Below are 25,671 nucleotides of genomic sequence, written 5' to 3' on the forward strand. Positions count from 1 at the left end.
GGCATCCCCAACAAGGGGTGTGTCTCAGAAATCCAACAGCAAGGAGCCAACATCAACCCTGTTGTTGTTTGCCTCCAGAGGAAATGCACACCCTCTTATGGCCCCACCCTATTATGCTCCAAGCCCATCTTTTGCCAGGACACTTTCCATGACTCACCCATCCTAAGCACCCTAATGGCAGGGACAGCCTGTTCCAGCTTGTCTTTCTGCTTCATGCTTTTCCTCATTGATACCCCCCACCCCCACAACACCCAGCGCAGCATTGGACCTGGTACCCTCTCAACTCCAGGCAGCTCTGCTAGTTCCATTGACGTAAAGTCCAGGCTGGGTGGAGAGGTCTCGCTTCTGCCTCCACCTGGAGCTTCCTCTGTAAAGGCAGCTAAACAGCCTCACCCTGGGAGCCGCGTTGGGAGGCGGAAGATAAACGAAGCAATATGACAGATGGAGTCCAGAAGCAGGGGCATGTGGACTGTGAAGCCGTTGGTTCCCAGTGAATGGCAGGAAGGGGAGGGCAGCTCAGGGCTCATAAGGAACCACTGCTGCACCCTTAAGGAAGCAATCATCACAATTGCTCATTTACATTTTTTATATTTGTAAATGTAAATTTGTGATGGCAGATTAAACAGAACCAAATGTTCTAATATGCACCAATGTGTGCTACACATGCACACAGACAAGGTCACATGCAAACACAAACATGCAAGGGCACACAGGCACTCAAACACGCACACACATGAAGTACAGAGAGATGATTTCTTCTGTCATATGAGACAGTAGGGAACCCGGTCTCCAAAGTCTCCACTTCCACTGAGCTGATGCAGATGCCTGGATGCAGGGAGACATCAGCCAGCATCAGTGTCCCCTGATCGGTGCAGGTGGCATGCAGAGATGATGCTGGCCCCGATGTCAACCCCATCCTCAGAAATAGACTGAGATGACAGTGATAAGACACATATATAACTAATAACAAGACACGCGCACGCATATTCACAATTCCTAGGACACATCAAGTCTCTCACAAACAAAAACCTTAATTTTCTGACGTCACATTTCGGTGTGTGATGGAGCTTTTCCAGGACACGCATCGCGTGCTCGTCGTCCCTCGTTTCCTTCTCCCTCTTTCCCGATCGCAACACGGCTAGCCAATCAGTGGAAGCTCCTGCAGACACACCGAGCCAACCAAAAAGGCTTGTGCAACCAATACCCCTTTCCGCCTGTTCTATGCCTCTGTTCATCGATTGCAGGACGAGCCCAGAATCGTCAATAGATAGCGAATAACAAAGACTCCAGCGCCACGGCCTCTGTTGTTCAGGCTTCTGTGAATTTACGTGAATTTACGCCTACAGTATTAAAGCTGAGTTCGATCCCAAATGAATCAGGAATTATAACCATGACTACTTGTGTGTATTGTGCCAGCTGCTGAAGGGGCTGGCTCTGAAATTCGTGCCCATGCAAATGTAACAGGTGACATCCGGAAGTAGAGCAGAAAGATAGGAAATGATACAAATGCTCGAACGGCAGGTGTACTATTTGCATATACGCACAGGAATGAACTGTACTGCTTATAATAAACGTGGCATTCGAAAAGTTATTAGAATAAACGTGAGCAGTAAAGCGATTGTAGAAGTTTGGTGACATCGAACTGCATGTCATCAAAACACTAAATACTCCGCCCCTTCCATTAACACTCACCGTCTCTCCCTGCAAATAGTGTCGCTGTTCCTTGTAGTATCCTTTTGTATGTTGTGTATTTGGGAGTCTTGTAACTACATTTCCCAGAAGCCATTGGCGCCCTCCTCCTCCTGTCCAGCCGGTGTATTTGGATACAAAGTCAGCCGTAGCCACTGACAGCTCGGACAACTGAATGGGGCATTTTTTAGAGGGAAAAGAGGGTTCTGATAGTGGTGGACAGATGGAAAAACGAGTGACCCCAACGGGAAAGACTTAAAGAAATAGCTCCCCTTATTTATTTTGGGTTTAGTGTATTGCTGTTTTAAGAAAACAGTGGACACCTTCGGACATATTCATACGCCCATGCGACGACAATATGCGATTGATGTGATATAGCAAACTATATGTGTCACACAAAAATAATGGTAATTGGAAAACCCGTCATTTCAATAACCAGAAGAACGGAACGCAGCCTTGAGGAATAGCCTACATCGCACCTGGATTATAAATATTTGTGGTTTACTGTCAACAACTATCATTTTTTATCCTTATTGCAATGAAGATGGTGGATTTCTTTTCCACGGACTTCGCGACAGCCAAAGGAAACACATTGCCGAAGTGGATTTCATCGTCTGATCTTTGTTACACCGCCACGAATTATAACAATTCTGGTGACAACGCCGCCACATCAAGATACACTGCTATCAACGACAGAAATAATAGCTTGTTCCTATACAGATAATAAGCTTCAGTCCATCTTGTAGTTACGTGGTTTGGGTAGCTAGTCAGCTAGCTGGCTAGCTGTGTAGTGTGTGAACGTGGGTCAGCTGGAGAATATTACGAGGTAGGCAACTGTGGTGTCTCGATAGCTAACATTATAATGAATGGATGCGGATACACCTTACCATCGCAAAAATACGAATGGGTAGACTATAGCTTAAACAATAAAAGCATTTTGGTTGTGGTGATAGCAAGAAGTGGTGATCGCAATAGTGTATGTGCTTTCAGTGGGTACTGAGGTGCTCTTTTCAAACAGTACGAGACTAGCTAAAATAAAACATTTTCATAATCAAGGTAGTCTAGGTGCAATGCATAGTTGGCCGTCTTTGAGAAAATATTTTCATTCCGATCTCTAAAAGGGAATTTCTCTAAAAGGGAAAACATTCTCAGGATTATCTCAGTTTGGCTAATTAACTCTTCGCTCGATGCATTTTTAAGTGAAATAGTTATGATGTCTAGCTCCAGGAAAATGAACACTCTCATACCCAGCGCACACTAAAGCTATACCAAACGTGCAGAATGCGCCATCGGTGCTCTGTTTTGGTCATGCAAATATTAGACATACAGCCACCGAAACTGGCGTACTAGCTAGCTAGGTCTCCGTCGTAATTCCCCATCTTAAAATGGTCGAGTGCTTTTTTTAACGGCTATTTAAGGGCATTAAACAGGCTTATACGTTTAGTGATGTATAGGGCTTAGCCACGGAAGCGATAAACAAGGGCAATAACGCTCGGCTTAAATATTTCGCGAGATACGCGTCGTTTCGCAGGACTGACGATGCTTTTTTTCGCAGTCCAATCGCCCATATTCGGACGAGATCCCGTGCTAGCCAACTGACCCAGCCTATCGCATCCTGGTGGAAAGAAAAAACAAATTGTGTCGGTCAGGGCTGTGGCGGCTTCAGGCAGTGTAGACGTGCTGCACAACCATCCAGTTTATTGCGATTGTTTTGCTACGTTTAATGTAACAAATCCCTTTAAATATGAGAAATAATTTTACAACTGCCCGTTCTGAACCAAATGACCCGACCGAGTTCTACCTTTTGTGCGGGCCCTCTTTGATCATAAATGAAGGTGCTGTTTTTGGTACATTGCAATTTAGCTAAATGTCATCGCTCACAAAGAGGATGGATAAAGAGCAGTTATGTAAATATCTTTTGTGAAGCCGTAAAAGAAAAGCAAAAATTAAAACGTGAAATCACCTCGGTTTCTTTATTAGTGCACAACCACCTACAGCTAGGAAATTGCCAGGGTTTTGTGATGTGGAAAAAACTCAGTGGTCTCGAGGACAGCCAGTGATCTTGGGGACTGAAGCGTGTAGAGTGTGCAGTGCGCTGCAAGATACTGTCTCATGCGCATGGTGCCCTGTAGGATTGACAAACCAAGTTGATGACAGTCCACTGAGCCTTCAAAAATAAATGGGAGGCTGTCTTCATAGACTGAAGGAAACACAATGCCAGTACATTTATTTTTGCAGACCAGCTGAACTTTCAATAACGTTTTTATGTTTGTATTGCAATCTGCACAGCACTAGACTCGCAGAAAGCTGCTAGACAGGCACTTGTTTGAGGTAAGGACAATGGAAAAGTGGGAATTTTTTGTGGCTGGTCTCCCGGATGGCCGTAGATTTACAGTAAGCACATCTCCTGACAAACCGGCAGACTCAGGAAGCTGTCCATAAAGATACAGGGTGTATCAGCTCTGGCAGTGACTATCCTGGCTGTAGTGAAAATAATGGGACAGCGCCATACTGGATTTTGCTATTGATTCCCCACCACTACCACCACCCTCGTTAAGGAAGGCTGGATTCGGTCGATGGGTTCTGCATGGATTTTGTGCATGCGCCGACACAGGGCCCGTCCCAGCTGTTGATCCCACACCGCTGACCCGCAGGCGAGCATGGACCCGTACTCGAGAATGAGCGGCACCACTGCCCCGCTGCCGTGCGCCAGCTGCGGGGGCTGCCTGCCCCTCGCCGCCCCCTGCGCCGCCCCCCCGGGCGATGCCCGTCCCGCCTGCGCGGCGCCGGCCGAGAACGGCAGCAGCTGGAACTCCTCCACGCTGTCGTCCTCCGGCTCGCCGGACTCCCACCTCCACCACCAGGGCGGCGCCGCCAACCCCTTCTGGACGGCCGTGTTCGACTACGAGGCGACGGCGGACGAGGAGCTGACCCTTCGGCGGGGGGACCTGCTGGAGGTGCTGTCCAAGGACTCCAAGGTGTCCGGGGACGAGGGCTGGTGGACGGGGAAGATCAAGGACAAGGTGGGCATCTTCCCCAGCAACTACGTGACGCGGCGGGACGCCGGCTACCCGCAGCTGCCCGGGGGCCTGGTGGCGGGCGGGGAGTGCCCGCTGGAGATCGACTTTGCCGAGCTGCGCCTGGAGGAGGTGATCGGGGCAGGCGGCTTCGGGAAGGTCTACAAGGGGATGTGGCATGGGGAGGAGGTGGCGGTGAAGGCGGCGCGGCAGGACCCGGACGAGGACATCGCCGTGACGGCGGAGAACGTGCGGCAGGAGGCGCGCCTCTTCTGGATGCTGCGGCACACCAACATCATCGCCCTGCGGGGCGTGTGCCTGCGCGAGCCCAACCTCTGCCTGGTGATGGAGTACGCCCGCGGGGGCGCCCTCAACCGCGCGCTGGCCGGCAGGAGGGTGCCGCCCAGAGTGCTCGTCAACTGGGCCGTGCAGATCGCCAACGGCATGGACTACCTGCACAACAAGACCATCGTGCCCATCATCCACAGAGACCTGAAGTCCAGCAACAGTGAGTACAGTCCCTGACGCTGGAGTGGGAAGGGGGGGTCTTTTCTGTAATGATTCTGGGAGGAAGGCTGACTTTTGTTTTCATGCTGGATTCAGTCAGGTGTGTGTGTGAGTGGTGTTTGTGAGCCTTCTAAAAGAGTAGCATCAAGATGCACATGCACATGCCTGAAGAGAGAGAGAATGGACGGGAAGGACCCCTTTGAGTCCAGTCCGCATGTTCCCATTCTGCACAGTACAGAGAGTCTGATAGCCAGCAAGGGTCAGGATTCGAGACTCAGCCTTTGTAACCTTGCTAGGTTGGCACTGCGAGTTTCCAATGCTTCTTCCTCTTTTCCCTGTCATTCCCCACACCTCTACCCCCACACCGCCATCACCACCGCCCCCCCAAAGGATAGCAGCTCTGTTCTGTCGTCTGAGCTGTGAGCTATTTTTGGTGCTTTGTGCTACTTGCGGCTCAAAGACGCAGTTGCAGAGGGGTGTATTGAAAAAACTGTGTTTGTGTGAGTGTGGCGGTGGGGGGGCGGGTGGTATCTGAGCGCTGGGTGCTGACTACTGGGCTTTTGAAGCAGAGCTTCAAATGTGTCTGCAGCTCAGAGGCGAGCGCTGAGAGATTTGTCCTCTCACCGCTCTTAATCTCCAAATTTCCACCTTCTCCTCCACGCTTCCCGAGAACCCAGACTCACGATCCCCCGAAATCTCATCAAAGATGTCTTTGCCTGCAAGAAATCAAAATGACTCAGTGTTTTTTTGAAATGCTGAAAAGCAAAGCCTTAGTCTCTGCGGAGCTATCAGCACAGAGGCTGCTTTCGTCACTCAAATGTCAACCCTGCGGCTTAGAACTTGGGTGGGTGAAAAAAACAGCCATTTTTTCCACCAATATCTGTTTAGAACCCCAGCATAGGATCAGACTAGGATACCAGCCTGCCTGTTTGTGATGCCCCCCCCCCCTCCCTAAGACACACACACCCCAAATAACACCATCGCCAGCACTTGCACAGCGAGGGGGAAAAACAGCGTTTAAAGTTACACCCCAGTTCATTGTCCAGGTGCGTGGGTTTCGGGTGTCCTTTTCAAACTGCAGCCGACTCTGCGCAGCTGCGGCGAGCGGGAACTGCAAGCCCTGCAGCCGTATACCCCCCCCGCCACTCCTCCACCGTCCCGTCCCAGTTACCCCCCTTCACCTCCCCGCCGTGGCTGGGAAGCACACCAGGCCCTGTGTCACCCATCACCCTCTTCCCTCGCCCCCCTAGGAACCATCAACACACAGACGCACACACTGAGTAACCTGGCATGAGGGTGACTCACTGCCCGAATCGATTACCTGCCTAACTTCGTGAGGATGCCTATACAGACTGCAGCAATGCTGGGATGTGTAGGACACTGGAGGCCACAATGGGATTCTGAGGCTCCTGAAAAAGGTGCAGCCAGAAATGACTACCTCAGCGTGAGTCATGGTGGAGTACATATGGTTATCCATTGGATTAATAAAAAGGATCATAAACATTACAATGCTAATAAATAACAATAATAATGATAACATGCTATATGATATTATTCTATTAACATCATTATTATTATCACGAGGCAACTCAGCACCCGCAGAAATTTCATATAGTCATACATATCATCCTGTGGGTTTGTTAGAGTAACAGGGGTCATTAGTGTACTGTGCCTCAGTCTCTGCAGTAAGGAGAAGTAGTATAGCATGGCGATCCATAGCCCCCTCCTCTGATTGGTTGAACGTGTGTTGGTGGGGTGTTTTGCGTTCTCGACGTAGCCCATAGCAACTGGGCTGTTGATCAGTGTTGGAATGACTCAGCAAAAGGTAACCGAATCTCACCTGTGTCAGTGATACCGGTCAGCCAGACACACGGCACCGGGGTCTGACCGCAGGCTTCTTGGAAGAGCGCGGTGAATAGGCCATTAGTCATTATGCCGAGGCTGCAAAATCACCAAATGATAAAAGACACGAGGGGTGTCACCTGCGGTTGTCTTTGTTGGCACCTCAAATGACATTGTGTTTTGGAATGCGACAACAGATAGAGACAGCCTCTTGGTGTCAACTGGTTGGCTATTCAATAGAGGATGGAGATGACGTGCAGGGTGGGGGTGTTTTTGAAGCAGACGGAGCTCTTCAGAGGTCAGCACTTTTAGAGAGAGGCGATGTGGTATTGTGGTGTAAGGCACTGGGCCCATAACCAAAAAATTACAGCTTCAGTGCTATACCTCTGTTGTATCCTTGAGCAATTTATCGAACCTGCTTCAATAAAAACCTTCAGTTGTGTAAAGGTGTTTCTAAGCAAAAAAGGAAGCTGTGTGCATGAGAAATTTTTGACATGGGCATCTGCTAAGTTTGTAAGTTATATTAAGCGTAATAAGCTATACAGTAATGTCACTAAGCAGATAAATAGCACTCACTTAAAAATATCTGTAAAGTCTATCGACGGGAGGCCCGATGTCGTGGAAACATGAGCGCTCTCGCGGGCGGCGTCTGTGCTCTCCCCGCGGGCCGGCGGGTCTCGGGCAACGCTCCTCGCAGCAGGTAGAGACAGGGGGACTCGGCACCGGGGGGCCGGGAGCGCTGCGGCGCACCAACGCCAACAATGACGCCTTTATCACGCGCTGACAATTACAGGAGTCACTGGGGGAGCGGACGGGGAGTGGGAGGAGGGGGGAGGTCAACATACTGTAGACCTTGTACTCTGGACGCAGAGGCAGAAAGTAAACATGCAGAGGAATGTGCGATAGTGAGAGCGCTGGGAAAAAAAATGTCCCTGCCCCCAAACAGAAGGGGAGCAGCTGTGGCCCCACGCACAGGGCCGGGCGTACTCGCTCTCTACTGCGCGTGACACACAGATCGCACCGGGACGTGTGCTGAGCGTTGTGTCGGGCTAACATAATGTCCCTGTCACTTTGGAGTGGCTGGCACCGCGGGAACACAGGTGTACAGCTGTTCTTGTCCCCTTCTTAGTTAACACTGTCATAAGTAATTGATGTAGCTCTGCAATATGCATTGGGGCAGGGAGCGGGGCTGCGCTGTGCATTCTGGGTATCTGGCAGTGACTGGGGCAGCTCGGTGTCTCTCCCAGCTTGAGCGGTGGTGACACAGATCAATGGTCAATTGGATAGCAGCAGACGCACACATGTGCACACAAACATGCACTGACACTCTCTCGCCCTCTCTCTGTCACACACACACACACACACACACACACACACACACGCACGCACACACAGTATACGCTGAAATCAATAACAAGATAAAAGATAACGCCAGTGGTGGTCTCTAAACTGGGCTGCTGGGGTAAGATCCTGAGTTAACACAGTATGACCCCATAACAGAGTCCAAAAACAACAAAGCACCTCAGCACTACATTACCCATATTGCACGGGGAATCTAAAGACCCTAGCCACACAGCCCTACAGACGTAGTCTCCGCTAGACACAACACAATGTGCTGCTGTCATGCCACAAACAAATAACACAGTGTCAAAGCATGCTGTTGACATGGCGCCGAAGCACACTGTTACCACAGCGTCAGAACAGCGAGCAAAGCCAGTGACATACACAACACGATGGCACAAGGCAGCCCCGCAGATCTGCAGCAGCACAGCACACACGGACACACTCGCACAGCGCAACATTGCACATCACACCACCACGGCCTCTGCCACGCTGCTTCTTCTGCAAGCGGGGCGTTGTTGTAGACCAGCGGGGTGCTGGAGGGCACAGGGCAGGCAGCGAAGTTTAGGCGAAGAGAGAGGCATCCATGCCCGCCTTTCACGGGCTACCCTGAGCCTGCTGGTTTGTTACTGAGATGTTCAGGGATGGAGAAATGCGCTCAAGCACTGTTCTCTCAGGATTGCTGTGGGGACCACTTATAACAGCGACCCAGGCACTCCCTCCAGCCCCCAACACCAGAGGTCCAGGTTGGGCCAGCTCCATCTGAGTCAGCATCCTCGCTCTGATTGGCCAGCCGAGATCACCTTGCGCAGGCTGATTGAGCTGATTGGCCCGTGGAGCGCGCCCTTGGCCTCGGGCCTGCGTGGGGGGACTCGCATGCAGTAAAGCACATAAGTGGCTTTGCGCAGATGGATCCTCAGGAAGTGTGTGAGCGCGCGGCGGCGGGTGGGTGGGGAATGAGCCCGGTGACTCAGTGTGCGGAAGGCCTTATTGAGTGGGCGGCTTGGCAGCGTAGAGGATGGCAGGACATTGCGGGCTTCATTCACACAGGGAGGATCGCTGACACTCTGGAGCCGCAGGGACTTCCTGGTGCTCTCTCTGCGTCTGTGTAGAGGCATGCACTCGAGACATGAGGCATGCAAGGTGTGTGTGTTGGGTGTTTGGGTGTGGGAATGTGAGTCTGACTGTATGTGTGTGTATGCTGTCAGCTTGTGTGTGTCTGTGTGTGTGGGAATTTGAGCGTGTGCATAGGTATAATAAGGTGTGTGTTGGTATGTCCAGTAGTACCCAGTACTGACTCTGCTCAAAAGCAGAGTTGAGTAGTCTTGTGCCCTTCCTCTCTATCCAGGCAAATTTTTATTCGCATTTCCTGGAGTCGGTGGTTTGCATTCCAAATAACCCGAAAAAGACAGAGAAAGACAGAAGGAAAGAGGACGGTGTTCCTACTTTAAAATGCGTTAATGTGTAAAGATATGTTCAAAATATGGTTAGTTAAATATTGGATAGGTTTTCGGGAGTGATAAGACAGGCAATGCGTATGCTGTGATAATAGATAAGACAGGAACTCAGTTGCAATATTGCCCACATCAAAGTGCTGGATATGTTGCAACAGCCAAAACACTCATATAGGCAGATATGCCGGGAAACTAAGGGCCAACAAAGAGGATCTGTGTTGTAGGCACAGTTACTGTGCCCAGAGAGAGACTAAAGAACACACTGTTCTATATTGATTATGGGCCTTCTTATTTGTGGGCTCTTTTAACAAAGAATTTGCAAAGGCCCTTATGAAAATACTGTCAATATATGGTCAAATTTGAAATTAAAATATAAGGAATAAAGTGCCACATATTACAAATTACATCTGTTATTGTCACCTTTACATATACAGTCATATTCACATATTAAACATTACATTTTAGGTTAAATATTCTACAGTATATCTAATTTTATGACATATACATGATACTATGTGTATATAAGTTGGCAACTTATTTAGTTCCCATATATGTGGCATGATTTACAATTAAGAAATGTTGTATCTTAAATATTTTATATTAAATGACACATTTTGTAATCCTTAAGTCATCATTTTCAATGAAAGCACAGCCAGGCCAGAGTGGTGGCTGCATCCAACTGCATCACAGTGTGGTAGAAGTGCTGAAGTTTATCTGAACCTTCATGGCGGTTATGAAAATTTAGACAAAACAGAACTAATCAAGCAAAACTACAAAGTATTAGCTGTCCTTAGCAAATCAGTGGACTTTGGCTAGCATGCCATCTACGTGACAAAAATATGAAAATAAAACAGCTGTTCTGAGAAATATTTTTGCACGGAAGTTGTTTGGTGTTTTTGAAGCACTTTACCTTTGATTAATCATTTGATTAGCAGCTCAGATGTGTACACATAGCTCATTTGCACTATAAAATAGCTGGCTAGCAGCTAGCTATAAATAGCAGAGGAAGACTTCCCACCGTCTTGCTGTCAGTGCTGGTGGTACCTCTGTCTGCTCCCACCTGCGCGTTGCGAGAGTGACAGTTCTGTGCCGTGAAAGATGACAGGTACATGAAATGACACGCGGGGCTACAAAACAGCGCTGACGCGAGATCCCTGCGTGAAATATGCAGGTCTGGGCAGATGCATCGATTTCCTCATGCACTGGAGTCACTCGTGAGATATTAAGTGCTAGGCGGTCGATGGGGGAGCGGTTACAGAACAGCCGATTACAGGAAGGAGACAGAGAGGAGCACCTACAACAAACTGCCAAAAAAACGACATCCGCCGCCGCTCTCCCTCTTTGCATCCCGTCGCCTTTCCTCGTCCCTTGTTGTCTCCCTCCCTCCTCTTTCTGTCACTGTGTCCCTCTGTCCCTGTTTTTCCATCGGCTTTACCTGCCCCTTTTCTCTTTGCCCCTCATTCTCTCTGCTTCTGACTCAGTGCAGCCCCTCCCCGTCTTCTCTCTGGTAACAGCTGGGATGCGAGGTGGGGTTTAGTTCCGGTGGGGTAGGGGGATTGGGGGATTGGGGGATTGGGGGATTTTCTGTGCTGCAGTGATAAAAGTGAAAGTGCGGTCTCCCCAAAAACCCCAGGGGGTGGTGGGGGGGGGTAGGCAGGGGAGCTCGGGGTGGAGCGAAGGATTTGGAGCTACGGCGCAGTCCAAATTGATACACCCCTGTGCTCTACAGCACCGACTGCTGAAAATCAGGTCTGTCCACCTCAACACATCACCCCCACCGTGTGCCCGGACTACTAACACCTGTCACCTGTACTTTGCGTCCTGCAGCAACCTTCCTATTACATTCTATATTATAATATCTGTCATCGATCAAATGACATTATCAGCATATGGGTTTTCTGATACTGATATCATATTTGCATTGCAGTTCTCAGGGTTTTTGTATTGTAGAAATACCAGCGGTGGCACACTACAATAGAGGAAAAAAGGTGATCACGCAGCTGTTGTTAACAGTGACGCATTGTGGTTCCCAGAGGAAAGTGTACAAACTGTTGCAGGTAAATTAGAACACTAATTGATTTGATTACTTGGCTACTCGGAAGGCGGCAACTAAACTACACGTCAAATCAAAAGGTGAGAATGGCATAATTACGGTAATGCCTAATGCCCAATTCAAAATAAGGCTGTGTGAATATGCATGCAGCTGATGTTATTGCTGGCAATTACACAGTGTAACACCACAAATAAATACAAATATGTTAATGCCATTACAAATATAGGCTACTTATTCCTTGTGCAATGTTTCTAAAGTACTGTTGTAAAGAACAGTAGGCCACTTTGGGAGTCTGTTACCATCAGCACTGAAATGCACGGTAACGCATGGATGAAGAGGAATTAAGATGCTTCACAGATCCAGTTCAGTAGTATCTGTTTCACCCACTTGGCTGTCTGATGTGACTGTCCTTGTAACAGAGGGTCATTTAAAACAGTGGCCTTGGTGTGATGATCAGTTGTGACTTTCTCTGATGGCACCCACAAAACCAATAGATATTTTGTACTCATGGCACTCACAAAGAAAGAGCACAAGTTTATTTGGCAGAAAAGTACTGTGCTTTCAGACAAGGGTAATGGCAATGTCAACACTGACCTGTTGTTAACTGGGCGGTCGTGAGGTCACATCTCCTGTCGGCTGCTGCAACATGCCCTCTCAGCCAAGATACTCTGCCCTGAGGGCTCCAGTGATGACCCAGCTGTGTGAAAGGTTTTTCCCCTCTGAGAGATGATAGAAAGGAGGCACTGGTTTAGATCTGTCAACTACATGTGTAATAACGGCGCAAAATCACTGTCCAGAACTTCCTCTCCCCATTGGTTGTACCCCAATGGTGGAATGGAGTTCCACACGTCATCCGTTCTGCCGAGTCGCTCTCTGTCTTCAAGAAACAAACACAGCTCTTCCGCTCTCACTTGAGCACCTGAAACACTACCCCCTAAAGGAATTTATCATGTCTCAAAACTGTTTCCTTCTAAACTATATAACAAATGTAATCTAATGGTTTAACGTACTTGTTATCTCTACCATGGTCTTGGTTATACAGTGAATATACAGTGTTATACAGAGTAATGTAGTGAAACACAGGGAAGGTGTATGAGAGAAACTGCAAAACTGTCTGAACTGTATCAATGACTGATAATGACCAATACGTTGTGGCAGAAAATAATTGACTCTGTCTTGGCGGAGTACAGCTGGCTTTGTTGGCTAAGGTTCCCTCGTCACACCTCTCTGTGCACCCTACGACTGGCCAGATGCCTAAGTCATTCAAATGATGTCAGGGAAGTGCACCTATCCTCCCCTGGGCCTTTGCTTTCCTGGTGCATCATGGGATTTGTAGTGTGAAAAATAAATACGGTTGATGAGCATGAGTGTTTGAGGATTGCATTAATATACAACTGGCAATTCCAAAAGTTAGGTGTGAAAAAGGGATTAAAATGCTAAACGACACAGATGACGTGGCCCTGCTCTCTCCCTTCACAGAGCAGGGGCTGCAGCACAACCTGGATCTGTTTGAGTAGTATGGTCACATGGGCACCTATTATCATTCTGGACAAGAACAGAACATGGTATTCCAAAGGAAATCTGAATTCCATGTGAACAGATACAACTTTAATCCATCTCAAAATCCTGCTTTATTGCAGTGAAATATTTGGCCCACTGACATACCTTGATTCTAACTGGTACAGAACCTCAATGGAGGCAATTTGGTTGGAGTTATCTAAAAACATTATGCAATTAAACTGAAATTTCTCCAGAAACCCCTGCAGGGCTGTGCAAACCCACTGAGCCCTTTGAATACACATCAAAAAGAGTCAGGTTCTGGTTTCACATAAGCCATGCACACCAGAGGTCCAATAAATACAAGACCCTCCTGAGCAACCAGGCCTCCCTAGACGAGCACCCTGTGGGCGAATGATTCTGAGGCTTGCTGTGTAAACACACACTGAAACCAGCAGACCACAGGTCCAAATCAATAACAAAACATCTCTGAAAATAAGTACATAAGTAAAACTGGCTTTAACTTAAAAGACAGTGACATAGACAACTGGACAGAGGAAATCACAGAACAAACTTGATATCGGGCCTAAAAGGAAACGTTTCATCGCTACCTAAAATGTATGACACTGAAGAGAATTACAAAGTCTAATGAAGTGAAGACTCTGTGACCACCGCATAAAAAAGGGAAAGCATAACAAATTCTGGGCTCCCAGAGAAAATTGGCCTTGTGTTTGTTGGGTGACAAAATACAGAGATACAGGAAACCTACATGAAGCCCATGCATCTGACACCCTAGTTTAATGCCAGCACAGACCGCTGTAAACATGTAGACAGTAGACGGCAAACTGTAGACGGTAGACACATACCTGGTTGCTTACAGGCTGCTAAGCAAGCAGCCAGATATGTGTCTCCCTGCCACAGTGTGAGTGACAGTGCCGCAGGTTTGTCACTGTTTATAGGACCAGAGAGACTCGAAGACTTGCTTCTTGTTGTGTTTTGTTTTTCTTTTTACAGATGGTGTTACTTTCAGTAATTTATTACAAATTTTTGTTGTTTGTGCCTCTCCTAAATCCATCAGAACCTCGCTTTGGAAATACCGTACTTTTTTCAGTTTGGGCCAACAAAGCATATTTGAATTAAAGAGAATGATAGAGAGAGACAGAAGGAGTGAGCAAGCAAGATAAGAGGGAGGGAGAGTGGGAGAGAGAAAATGAGTGAGAGAAAGACAGAGAAGCGGAAAGAGAGATACACAGGGGGGGTGGAGGAGTAAGCAAGGTGCATGTTCATGCTAAACCCTGACTCTGCAAAAGCTGCTTTGCTGACAGGGGCTTCCAAGGGCACTGGGCTCGTGTCCCACTTAAGCTCCTGGCTAAGTGAGCTTGAGCCTGGGAGGCCCCTGGTCTTGCGCAGGCGGGGAAACTCCCAGCGCACCTCAGGGCTTCGGAGCAGGGGCCGTGGGCGTGCGACAGGAGAGCGCACGGGCGCTAATCCTGAGCGGAACAGTACAGCTGTGCCCTTGAGGAAGGGCACATCACCTCCAGCGGCTCCAGCAGAAATCCCATTACACAAACATGTCAAGTAGAAATAATGAGCGCAAATGATATTGTGTTGCCACATGTAATGTATTCGGTGTATAATTATGCATTAGTTTCCACTCATCGCCAGCATCCTGGCTTTACCCGGCAAACATGTACGATTCCAATGCTTTTGCTGTGACAACAGGATAACACTGCTGCAACATGACCGAAACACCCCTTTATGTTGTGTGCGCGTGTGCGTGTGTGTGTGTGTGTGTGTGTGTATGCACGCCTGTGTGTGTGTGTGTGTGTGTGTGTATGCACGCCTGTGTGTGTGTGCGCGCATGTGCGTGTGTGTGTATGCGCGCGTGTGTGTGTGTGTATGTGTGTATGTGTATGTGTATGTGTGTATGCGTGTGTGTGTGTGTGTATGTGTGTATGTGTGTGTGTGTGTGTGTGTGTGTGTATGTGTGTATGTGTATGTGTGTATGTATGTGTGTGTGTGTGTGTGTGTTTGTATATATGTGTGTATGTGTGTATGTGTGTGTGTGTGTGTGTGTGTGTGTGTGTGTGTGTGTGTGTGTGTGTGTGTGTGGTGGGGGGGTACAGAAGGATAGAGAAATAGCTGATAGAGACAGTATTGAGCTGCAGGAGCAGTATGCCCCTGTGCGCTCACACATTTCATTCCAGTGCACAAGCAGGCGCCCACCGACGAGCCCTGTAGCACAGACTGACAAGTACACGCGCTGACATACAGAATCAGATGCACACATGTATGTACACATGCTCACTGCCTGAGTCTCAGCACATGTACTGGCTGCATACACATGCAGACTGGCTCACTTGATTTCACATGTACATGCTCTCTCTCTCTCTCTCTCTCTCTCTCTCTCTCACACACACACGCACACACACACATTTAGCTGTCTCTTACGCTGGCAGAAGCACTGAAATAGAAAAAGAGAAAAGGAGAGAGAACAAAGGCGTATTATTACTGTCAGCAGTGATCTATTCTCTCTGTCTCCATTTTCAGACACACACACACACACACACACACATACACACACACACACACACACACACACGAGGGCTACTGCACTTTACGGACTCTTGCTATCCAGTTGTGCTGTTAGAGGGCACCGAGGTGGCAGCAGAGTCACGCCTTAAAACACAGAAGCAAATATCAGCACTCAAACTTGCGCCTACTGTATCTGTGTCTGTGTGTACTGTGACTGGAGATGGTAATAGGTGTAAATGACTTTGGGAGACATTTGGTCCATCGTCAAAAATATTGTTTTGGGATAACGCCAACAGACATCATGCATCATATTGATTTTGTTTCTGTTACCATCAGAAACAGTGAGGCGTTTGCAGAGAGAGCGCTGACGGGACCGGGGCAGGTGACTGTTCGTTCGGGTTACTGCCGCAGTGCTACACACACCTGTATCCCGTGAGGCCGGCCTAACAGTGCCCTCTTGTTCAAACAAAAGCCTGGCTGTGGACTCTCTGAGTCTCTTTGCATACACCCAGAGATAAGGGCAAACACACTCCCTCCCCCCTGAAGCCAGCCAGCCTGTTGACACTCCAAACATTTCCATAGTGGGCCTGTGCGCGGAAGCTAAGCAGGAAGTGCGGCGCGCCCTGGTCTAAAGGCCGTCCGTCAGCGCTCGGAAGCGCTCTTCTCCACATCCACGCCACAAGACCTTTAAATGACCGCAGTGCTGCCATTCCCAGATAATAACGGCCAAACTGCAGAATTTCTGTGGTTAATCGTGTTGGATACGCTCCATCTTTTATTTGCATCGGCGTTCATCTTCGAATTCTGAGCTCTTTGATGATCTTATAGATACTCTGCAAAGCCGTTTGCCTGTTTTAAATGACAACCATGCCACCGTTCTCGGTTACGGTAATGGTAACGTCGTCTAAAGCGTTGTCACGACTGCACTTAGTAGTGTTGGAATGTACTGTGGTTTTCATTAGCACTGGCATCTATCTTCTGATTCTGAGCCCCATGACAGTGTTATTATCATTTATCGGGGAGGAGACCATTAGCGGGGCCGTCGATACCCGCACCGGTCACTGCCGACTCGTTTCGATCGGATCTGTGTCAGCATGACAGCGATCCCGAGGAGAGCTGCACCACGCCACAGTCCATTAACGCCTCGGATGTCAGCGTTAGAATTCCGCCGATGTTTTCACTCAGTCAACTGTGCGTGCGTTCCCGCGGGAGACCGATCAAGACAGCGGCCTTTCTTTCTTCCCACGTTCTGCGCTGCAGAACGGAGCACCCCCTCACTACATTCTAACAGCTGTTGAAATGGCGTAGCTCATACCTGACCAGTCGCTCATGGATGAACAGCAGTGATTGGAGGGTGACGCTTTATGAGCAGCGCCACTCGCTGTCAATCGCTGACTCGCAGGAATGAATGAGAAGACTTTACTCTCCATCCTGAAACACCGTGACTGGCTCGAATCTAAGAGGAGAGGCAGTGAGCGAGCTCCCACTGGTTTTGGTTCGTGAAGCCGCAGTTTTCCCTCAGTTGCGAGCGCTGTGTGAGGGTGTAACTGGATAGGGTCTGCAGCCCTGCGGTGCATAGCACGGGGAGCTTGTAGCTCGACAGGTTTTGGAGATGCGCGGTTGCTGTCTGATTAATATTTGATTGCAGCACAGTGTGTGGGCTTGATCTGCAAAGGAGACTGTGTGATTAACCATATGAAAAACTAATGTAGGCAAAATTCAACATGCAGGGACAAATTTGAAGAGGCACTGTCAAACTACAGCATTTATCAGAAAATACAAATATTTTAATACTATTACTGGTGATAATAAAAATATTGTGAGTAATACTATTCACCAGATTTTGCCACTTTGTATGTGGTTTTTCCACATACATTATGTATATTGCATACATTACATTTTTCAAAGTGGTGTCTAAATAATCAACATATTTTGCAATACATAACATGAATGGAAAATTTATTCATTGTATTTTCAATTTCATATTGTATTATTGTATGTCTCTTCATAAGTGATCTTCCACAAAGGCACATACAGTAGCTTCAGGTGTGACTGCAAAGAACAAGCGGGAAAGACATGACATCCAGCTGACTTTAAGCCTGGATTTGATCTAATCACATTGTACCTTGATTTCTACCTTGAGTAATGAATTCACACAGGTTTAACATTTTGTTCTGTTGCTTCTGTTCAAGATTTTGTATTCAACCTCATGGCGTTGTGTAAAAACAACAGAAAAAACCTAAACATATGCATGTATTTGTTACTGACATTGAAGGATAAAGCACGGTGAAGTTAGACTGAATCTGGGCCATAGATTCATAAATCCTAAATCAGCAGATTAGAATCTGTTGCATGATCTGATGACAGAACGTGATCTTGACTAACTGAGTAGTGCATATTGAGCTCTCACAAAAGGATGTCTATCAACTAGTAATTCAATGTGACAAATGAGCAAAGTGTGGCTGCACATTTACACTCTGGGGTTATTTTTGGATCAGTGATATGCAGGTTTAGTGCAGATTTACTGATCTTCATGTCATCTGGATGGGCTTATCCTGCTCACTGAACCTGCTCAATGAACTGATCCAAGTGCTTAATGATCAGTGAACCTGCACTGCAGCTAATCCCCACCCAAAAAAAGCCCGCATGCTCACACGCACATCCTTTCTCCCACTCACCTGCGCAAAATTAAACTGCTCACCCGCAGAGCATCTGGTGTTGGCACACTTGGACAATACGCCAGGTGATTGGTCTCAGAGGCATGTGAAGCACTGTCAGTATACAGACAATGAGGACGACTGAAAGTAGCGTTGATGGCGGACTTTGTGTTTATCGTTATTTATCATGATACTTGCAATGGACTGCTCCTATTATTAATGTGTTGTGTGTACCACTGAGCTCAGTCTGTACCTGAGGGCTGTGAGGTGAGGTCAGGTCAGCGGAGTCCAGGTGCAGCTCAGATGTCTGCCCTCCAGGTGCGGCTGAAAAAGGCCAGGGCAGAAGAGCAGGTGGACGCACACACTCCCCCCTCTGTTCTCCTCCTAAAGGTCATGAACAGTGGCATGGGGAGATTATCACTTTCTCATGGCTGTATAAGATTGAGTTTAACAGGGCACAAAGGTTGCCTCTTCTAAAACAATAAATTCCAGGGTAAAGCGCTTGGTTGAATGTACATGCATTTACAGGATATGTAAACTCTAGTTGGTGCGTGCTCTGATAAATATACTGTGTGTGTGTGTGTGTGTGTGTGTGTGTGTGTGTATATATATATATATATATATATATATATACCCTCACTGAATGACTGGCCAGTGAATGACCATAGTAGTTACCATAATACTAATAGTAGCTAAGAGTACCATAGTAAAGATGGTTTAACACCTGGTTTACCAGAGGAGTGGTATTATTAACAAATGGTGTTTCAGGCTTGCGTTTTTGAGCCAGCATTTCATATATTGAGTGACAAGCACGTGCTTAAATGAGATAAGTACACACAGGCAACCCATAACTGCAAGGAAAAGTGAAGTGCGTCATCTTCTTGTCCCTTACTTAGACACACCTTGGGAGTACTAACTCAGAAAGGTGAATCCCCCGATGATTTTGATTTGTCAATCTTTGCACGTACTCGGTCTTACGCATGGTTGCCACCGGATTTGTTATCAGGCCTTATATTCTGGTGTATCCAGCCCTAGCAGATGAGTCGCAGGCCAGTATGAGCATTTTTGTTTTTCAGTGGGATGCTCGAGGTGCACTTTAAGGTCATTACAATGTATTTCCTCTTCTGTCAATTCCCCTGCCCCTGTCCTGAACCCCCCGACACTTTCCGTCTCCCCCCCCCCTCCCCCTCCCTGTGTCCTCCAACCCCCCTCCTCGCTCTCAGTCCTCATCCTGGAGCACGCGGACAGGGACGACTTGTGCGGGAGGACGCTGAAGATCACGGATTTCGGGCTGGCGCGGGAGTGGCATCGCACCACCAAGATGAGCGCGGCGGGCACCTACGCCTGGATGGCGCCAGAGGTCATCAAGCTGTCCCTTTTCTCCAAGAGCAGCGACGTCTGGAGGTAGGGTGGCGGGCGCGGGCTGCGTGAAACACACAGGCAGAAGATGGTTCGTTAAATTATTTATTTCACAAGCGTTTGTCATGTAGAATCACTTGCAAGAATGTCATGATTCTGTTTTAACAGGCATCCCAGAGTGCCATGAACAAGAAATGTAGATAAGGAACAAAGTTAGCTTCAAGCTAAATGTCTGTGCTAAAATGTCGCCATACAACAGTAATTATTTTAGTTTATCACTGATGATCCTTTAAGAGCAATGCCATTACTACTGTTTACATTGCCTGAAACAACAACCTTACCTTACCTTACATCACACTAATACACTTATATTACCTAACAATGATCTGCAAAAGCAACTATACTCTTGCATTTCACAAAGGGTTTACAGCAACCAAGTGCTAGGTGAAGGACACAGCCAGGTTCTGGTACTCTGTGTCATCGACAGCTAATCTATTCAGACCTAGTCCTAACCCCATCTACGGAAACTGGTCAAAGGTCAGTGCTTGTGGCAGAGTCTGTCAACATATCAAGCTTGCACCATCCCTCTTCCTTCCTGTCCCTCTTTCCCAGTTTTGGGGTCCTGCTGTGGGAGCTGCTGACAGGGGAGGTGCCGTACCGGGAGATCGATGCCCTGGCTGTGGCGTACGGCGTGGCCATGAACAAGCTGACTTTGCCCATCCCGTCCACCTGTCCTGAGCCCTTTGCCCGTCTGCTGGAGGGTACAAAACACCCGCCCCATCCGTCATCCCAGCACAACCGCAAGACTGAGACTCATGTCCACTGGCTGGGGCTCATTCATAAAGCTATTTTTAAGGGCACTCATTGAAAACAAACACTCAATAATTGTTGCAGCTCTCTGTATGTCTAAACGGACATTGACATGAATTTTAAGCGGTAGAACAAACCCTAGATAAGTTTATAGTTAGCTGCATCAAATACTGAGGGAGTCAGTGGTACATGCCAGGTTGATTTGCTAATTCTTGGAACACCCAGCCAAACACTTTTCCTGGGATTTTTTCCAAGAGAACATCCTTAGGTGTATTTTCAATGCACTAATAATTTCCTTTTTAAACTGTGAAAGTGGAAACCAGGTCAATTGTACAAACAAGAAAATAAATTCATGTCATTACCAAAGCTGAAACATTAGCGTCCTGTATAGATAATGTGTGCAATATGTCCTTGTTCCTGTCAGTGACTCTGTCAATTTACATTAATATGAATTTTACTGAATAAGCCGGCCTTGCTTTCTGTATACACAGGCTAATCTCCCAGCACAGCACAGCCATTAACCTCAATATCTGTCTTCTTTCTCCTTTTCCCACCCTTATACCCTCCCATCACAGAATGCTGGTGCCCCAACCCTCACGGCCGCCCCTCTTTCGGGAGTATACTGTCGCGGCTGTTGGCCATCGAGCAGTCGGCCATGTTCCAGATGCCGCTCGAGTCCTTCCACCTGCTGCAGGAGGACTGGCGTCTGGAGATCCAGCAGATGTTTGACGAGCTGCGGGCCAAGGAGAAGGTGAGGAGGGGGAGTTGAGCTGGACCTGCTGAACAGAAGGATCCTCAGAGCTCCTCTGTGTTTGCTGGGTCCTGAAACTCAGCTGTGGAATCAAGGGAAGGGGATCCTCAACAGGGAAGGGGATCCCCAACAGGGAAGGGGAATCCTCAACAGGGAAGGGGATCCTCAACAGGGAAGGGGATCCTCAACAGGGAAGGGGATCCCCAACAGGGAAGGGGATCCTCAACAGGGAAGGGGATCCTCAACAGGGAAGGGGATCCTCAACAGGGAAGGGGATCCCCAACAGGGAAGGGGATCCTCAACAGGGAAGGGGATCCTCAACAGGGAAGGGGATCCCCAACAGGGAAGGGGATCCTCAACAGGGAAGGGGATCCTCAACAGGGAAGGGGAATCCTCAACAGGGAAGGGGATCCTCAACAGGGAAGGGGAATCCTCAACAGGGAAGGGGATCCTCAACAGGGAAGGGGATCCCCAACAGGGAAGGGGATCCTCAACAGGGAAGGGGATCCTCAACAGGGAAGGGGAATCCTCAACAGGGAAGGGGATCCTCAGCTTTTTTAGGCAAGCTTCAGCTCATGTGATTCCTCTTCTGCTCATGTGCTAAAGTACTTCAGCAAGTGATTTCCGCTTTAATTGATTCCATTTTAGAACTCCCTTTTTTGAAAGGGTTAATCATCTGCAGAGGCCCAGAAATCCTGCAGACTGTGGATTGATTGACCCAGGAGTGACAACCCCTGGTTTCTAAGTGTCAGTCCTGATGTGTCTATTGGCACGACCAGGTTATGAACTGGTCCCATAAAAGCCCACTTTGTAGAGTAACAGGCCACCACCCATGGCCTATTTCTGCATCTCTGTGTTCATTTGAACTTGCTTTACATTTCTGACCAAGGCAAGCCTCAATGGGCTGGATGGTCTGTTGTCTCCATTAAGTCTTCTTATACAATTTCTTGTCTGTGTGTCCCACCCTTTCTCCCTGGTATCCTCGCCTCCCCTCTGTCCCCCTCCCGGCAGGAGCTGCGGTCCTGGGAGGAGGCGCTGGCGCGGGCGGCGGAGGAGCAGCGGGAGCAGGAGGAGCAGCTCCGCCGGCGGGAGCAGGAGCTGGCCGAGCGGGAGATCGACATCGTGGAACGAGAGCTCAACATCATCATCCACCAGATGTACCAGGAGAAGCCGCACGTCAAGAAGCGCAAGGGCCACTTCAAGAAGAGCCGGCTGCTCAAGCTGGGCCGTGACGGCAACCGCATCAGCCTGCCCTCTGGTGGGTGGAGGGGGGAACTACATCCCTGTGCATCCCTGTTTCCTTTCCTGCTGTGAGAGCCTGAAACTGAGTGGGTGCCTCCTCTTGCTCTCCCGGACTCTCCTGCAGGGTTTGAACACAAGATCACGGTGCAGGCCTCCCCCAGTGTGGACAAAAGGAAGACCCAGGGAAGTGAGAGCACCACACCACCTGCCAGCCCGGGAGTTATCCCTCGACTGAGGGCCATTCGCTGTGAGTCTGCGTACGAGACAGGATATAGGGAGGGGACAGAGACAGTGCTGGCGGTTTGCCTGTGCGAGAGAGAGAGAACGTGAGAGTGAGCGAGCGAGTGAGTGAGTGAATGAGTGAGTGAGCAAGCGAGTGAGTGAGTGAGTGAGAGGAAAGACTCTGGAACAGGAACATGGCAGTGAAAGTGCCATATATTTCCGTGTATTGGGTCAGAGCTTAAGATAAAAGTGATTATTCAAACGCAACCCTGCCAATTGCTAGTGTAGCCTGCAGTGCTGTAATGCAGTCACCGTCTTGAGCTAAATAACAGAATGAAATAACTTAACTCACATTAATTTTCATGAGTCTCCATGATAATCGGTGCTGTGTTTGGAGTTGTTCCAGTGTGCTTTTGTTTTCCCACCTTCTGAAAGATGTTGATGATGTGCTGTTGATCTCTAGAATATTTCTTTCTTTTTCTTGCCGTATCAACTGGCATCCAGGCATGTAGAACACACTATTCTTTTTCTCAAAATATTTTTCATGCAGGGTGGCTCAGTAATTAGCATGAGGGATAAATTCAAAATAGAATGTATTTGACTTTTTGAATTACTTTTTGAATTACAAAAGTGATTCTTAAAGTGAATTGCTAGATTTTTTTTTAAAGCAGACTATTTAAACATTGTTACTACAGGAATAACATTTACAGTCACTGTTTTTGATCATTACATGTTTACATGTTGTTGATTCTAAAGTTCTAAACACTGTGCTTGGGATACTGAGAGGAGAGACACTAGTGGGACACTGATACAGATACATGTTACATGTTTGTTGATTGTGTGTATATGAATACAGCATGGGTATTGCAGCATGGGAGTGAGAGAGAGAGAGAGAGAGAGAGAGAGAGAGAGAGAGAGAGACAGGGAGAGGGAGAGGGAGAGGGAGAGGGAGAGGGTGTGTGTGTCGATACTGTAACACTGCCCCTATGTTATACAGTGACGCCCAGCGATGGCAGCAAGACTTGGGGTCGCAGTGCCGTGTGTAAGAAGGAGGACCTGGCAGCCAATAAGAAGAAAGGTCGTACCTGGGGCCCCAGCTCCACTCACCAGAGGGAGCGGCTGGGCGGGGAGGACAGGTACACGCAAACCTGCTGACACACCTTATCTCACGCACACATGGTACAGGCTTTCGCTGTTCTCACACACACACACTGAGTACACTGGAGTTCACTGTGCACACACAAACACTTGCTCTGTATATTTATAGGTGCTCCAAAGGCACTTACAGCTCTTCTTGGAAAATGAGCAGTAGTTTACATCACAATTGCAGGTTAATATGTGTCTATGTCTAATATAGCCTCCCTAGCAGCCAGATATGTAGTACAGTACACTACTTCACGCTTGTTATGAGGGCAGGCTATTTTTAATGTGAGCTTTAAATGAATTTAAAGCTTAAAAATGTCACTAATTATTTGAAAATGAACCCCAGGCAAAGTGTAAACTTTAATATTTCTTTCTTAATATTAGCTGCTTTCTAGACACACTGTCCCTATTTGAGAAGTAGTTTAAACAAGCTAAAGAAGATCCAAAATAAGGACTGACTTCAGCCCCTGCTGGGAGTAGACAGTAGGTCTGGAGTCGTGCTCACAATGGTCAAATCGGGATTATTTAGCTGTTGGGTTGGTGCTTTTTGAGGGGTGGTGTGGCTGACCGGTAGCATCTCTGTTTGCAGGCTGAAGTCTCTGGGCGAAGGTTGCAAGCAGTGGTCATCCAGTGCCCCAAATTTGGGCAAGTCCCCCAAACACATTCCTATGAGTGCTGGCTTCTCCAGCCTCAATGAAATGGGTAAGACCACGCCGTTCTGTCGCCCTCATCTGTCTGCCTGTCTGTGTGAGCCCCTGTGAAGATGAACTATGCCCACCATAAACAGAAGATTCGCAGTCCTGACAAATGATTTGCTTGTTGAGGGCTACGGAGGAGGCACAGGGGATGGTTTGAGGCGTAATATTTGATATTTATGCTGGAGATTTTGTTTTTCTTAATAGGTAAATCTTGCTGTGTAATACCTTAGAATGGGGGGAAAATTATGGACAACTGTATTGCTCTGTCGTGAAATCTGTGAATATTCATTTTTATTGGTTAAATATAGACAGTCTATATTTAACCAATAAAACGTCATGTTTTGCCTGCATGCTTTTGTGTGGTTATGTCCTCACTGTGTTTACACTCTTCAAAGACGCACAAACAGAGCTTTGTTTATAGCCTCTTGTCCGTGTGAGTGGTGTGTGTGTGTGTGTGTGTGTGTGTGTGTGTGTATGTGTGTGTGAGAGAGTATGTGCACCTTCACATCATAGTGGCTATTCTCAGTTTCAAAGAAAACTCTCACCAGAGTGTAAGTAACCTGATGATGGTTATAACTTACGTAGCATTGACAACACATCTAACTGTAAATGTTGTCTACAGATAATTTATACAATAATTTATATAGGTCACTTTTTGTCAGAACAGTCACCACATGGGAGGAGAGGCAAGGCTTTATTCAGCCTGTGGAAGTGGGAATTTGGCCAGGACACTGGGGAGCATCCCTGTTTTTTGTGATATGCACCATGGGATATTTAACAATCGCTGCATGTCAGTTTGACATCTAATGCTGATGTGAATATTTGGCACAGAGTGTACTTGCCTGTCTGTCCAA

At 47.8% G+C, this 25,671-nt stretch overlaps 1 protein-coding gene across 1 annotated transcript in view; it reads left to right on the forward strand.

The window, feature by feature from the left end:
• The first annotated feature begins 1,816 nt into the window (after positions 1 to 1,816).
• The window catches only part of map3k10 (mitogen-activated protein kinase kinase kinase 10), a 28,499-nt gene continuing 4,644 nt past the window's right edge, over positions 1,817 to 25,671 (forward strand). The window contains exons 1-8 of the mRNA XM_036537478.1: positions 1,817 to 5,214; positions 19,816 to 19,996; positions 20,564 to 20,712; positions 21,337 to 21,512; positions 22,524 to 22,770; positions 22,879 to 23,001; positions 23,974 to 24,112; positions 24,709 to 24,821. Coding sequence (XP_036393371.1) covers positions 4,350 to 5,214; positions 19,816 to 19,996; positions 20,564 to 20,712; positions 21,337 to 21,512; positions 22,524 to 22,770; positions 22,879 to 23,001; positions 23,974 to 24,112; positions 24,709 to 24,821 — 1,993 coding nt within the window. The 5' untranslated portion in view covers positions 1,817 to 4,349. The remainder of the gene's footprint in view (positions 5,215 to 19,815; positions 19,997 to 20,563; positions 20,713 to 21,336; positions 21,513 to 22,523; positions 22,771 to 22,878; positions 23,002 to 23,973; positions 24,113 to 24,708; positions 24,822 to 25,671) is intronic.

This window comes from Megalops cyprinoides, chromosome 9 (genome assembly GCF_013368585.1).
Source record: "Megalops cyprinoides isolate fMegCyp1 chromosome 9, fMegCyp1.pri, whole genome shotgun sequence".
In the NCBI taxonomy this organism is placed as follows: domain Eukaryota; kingdom Metazoa; phylum Chordata; class Actinopteri; order Elopiformes; family Megalopidae; genus Megalops; species Megalops cyprinoides.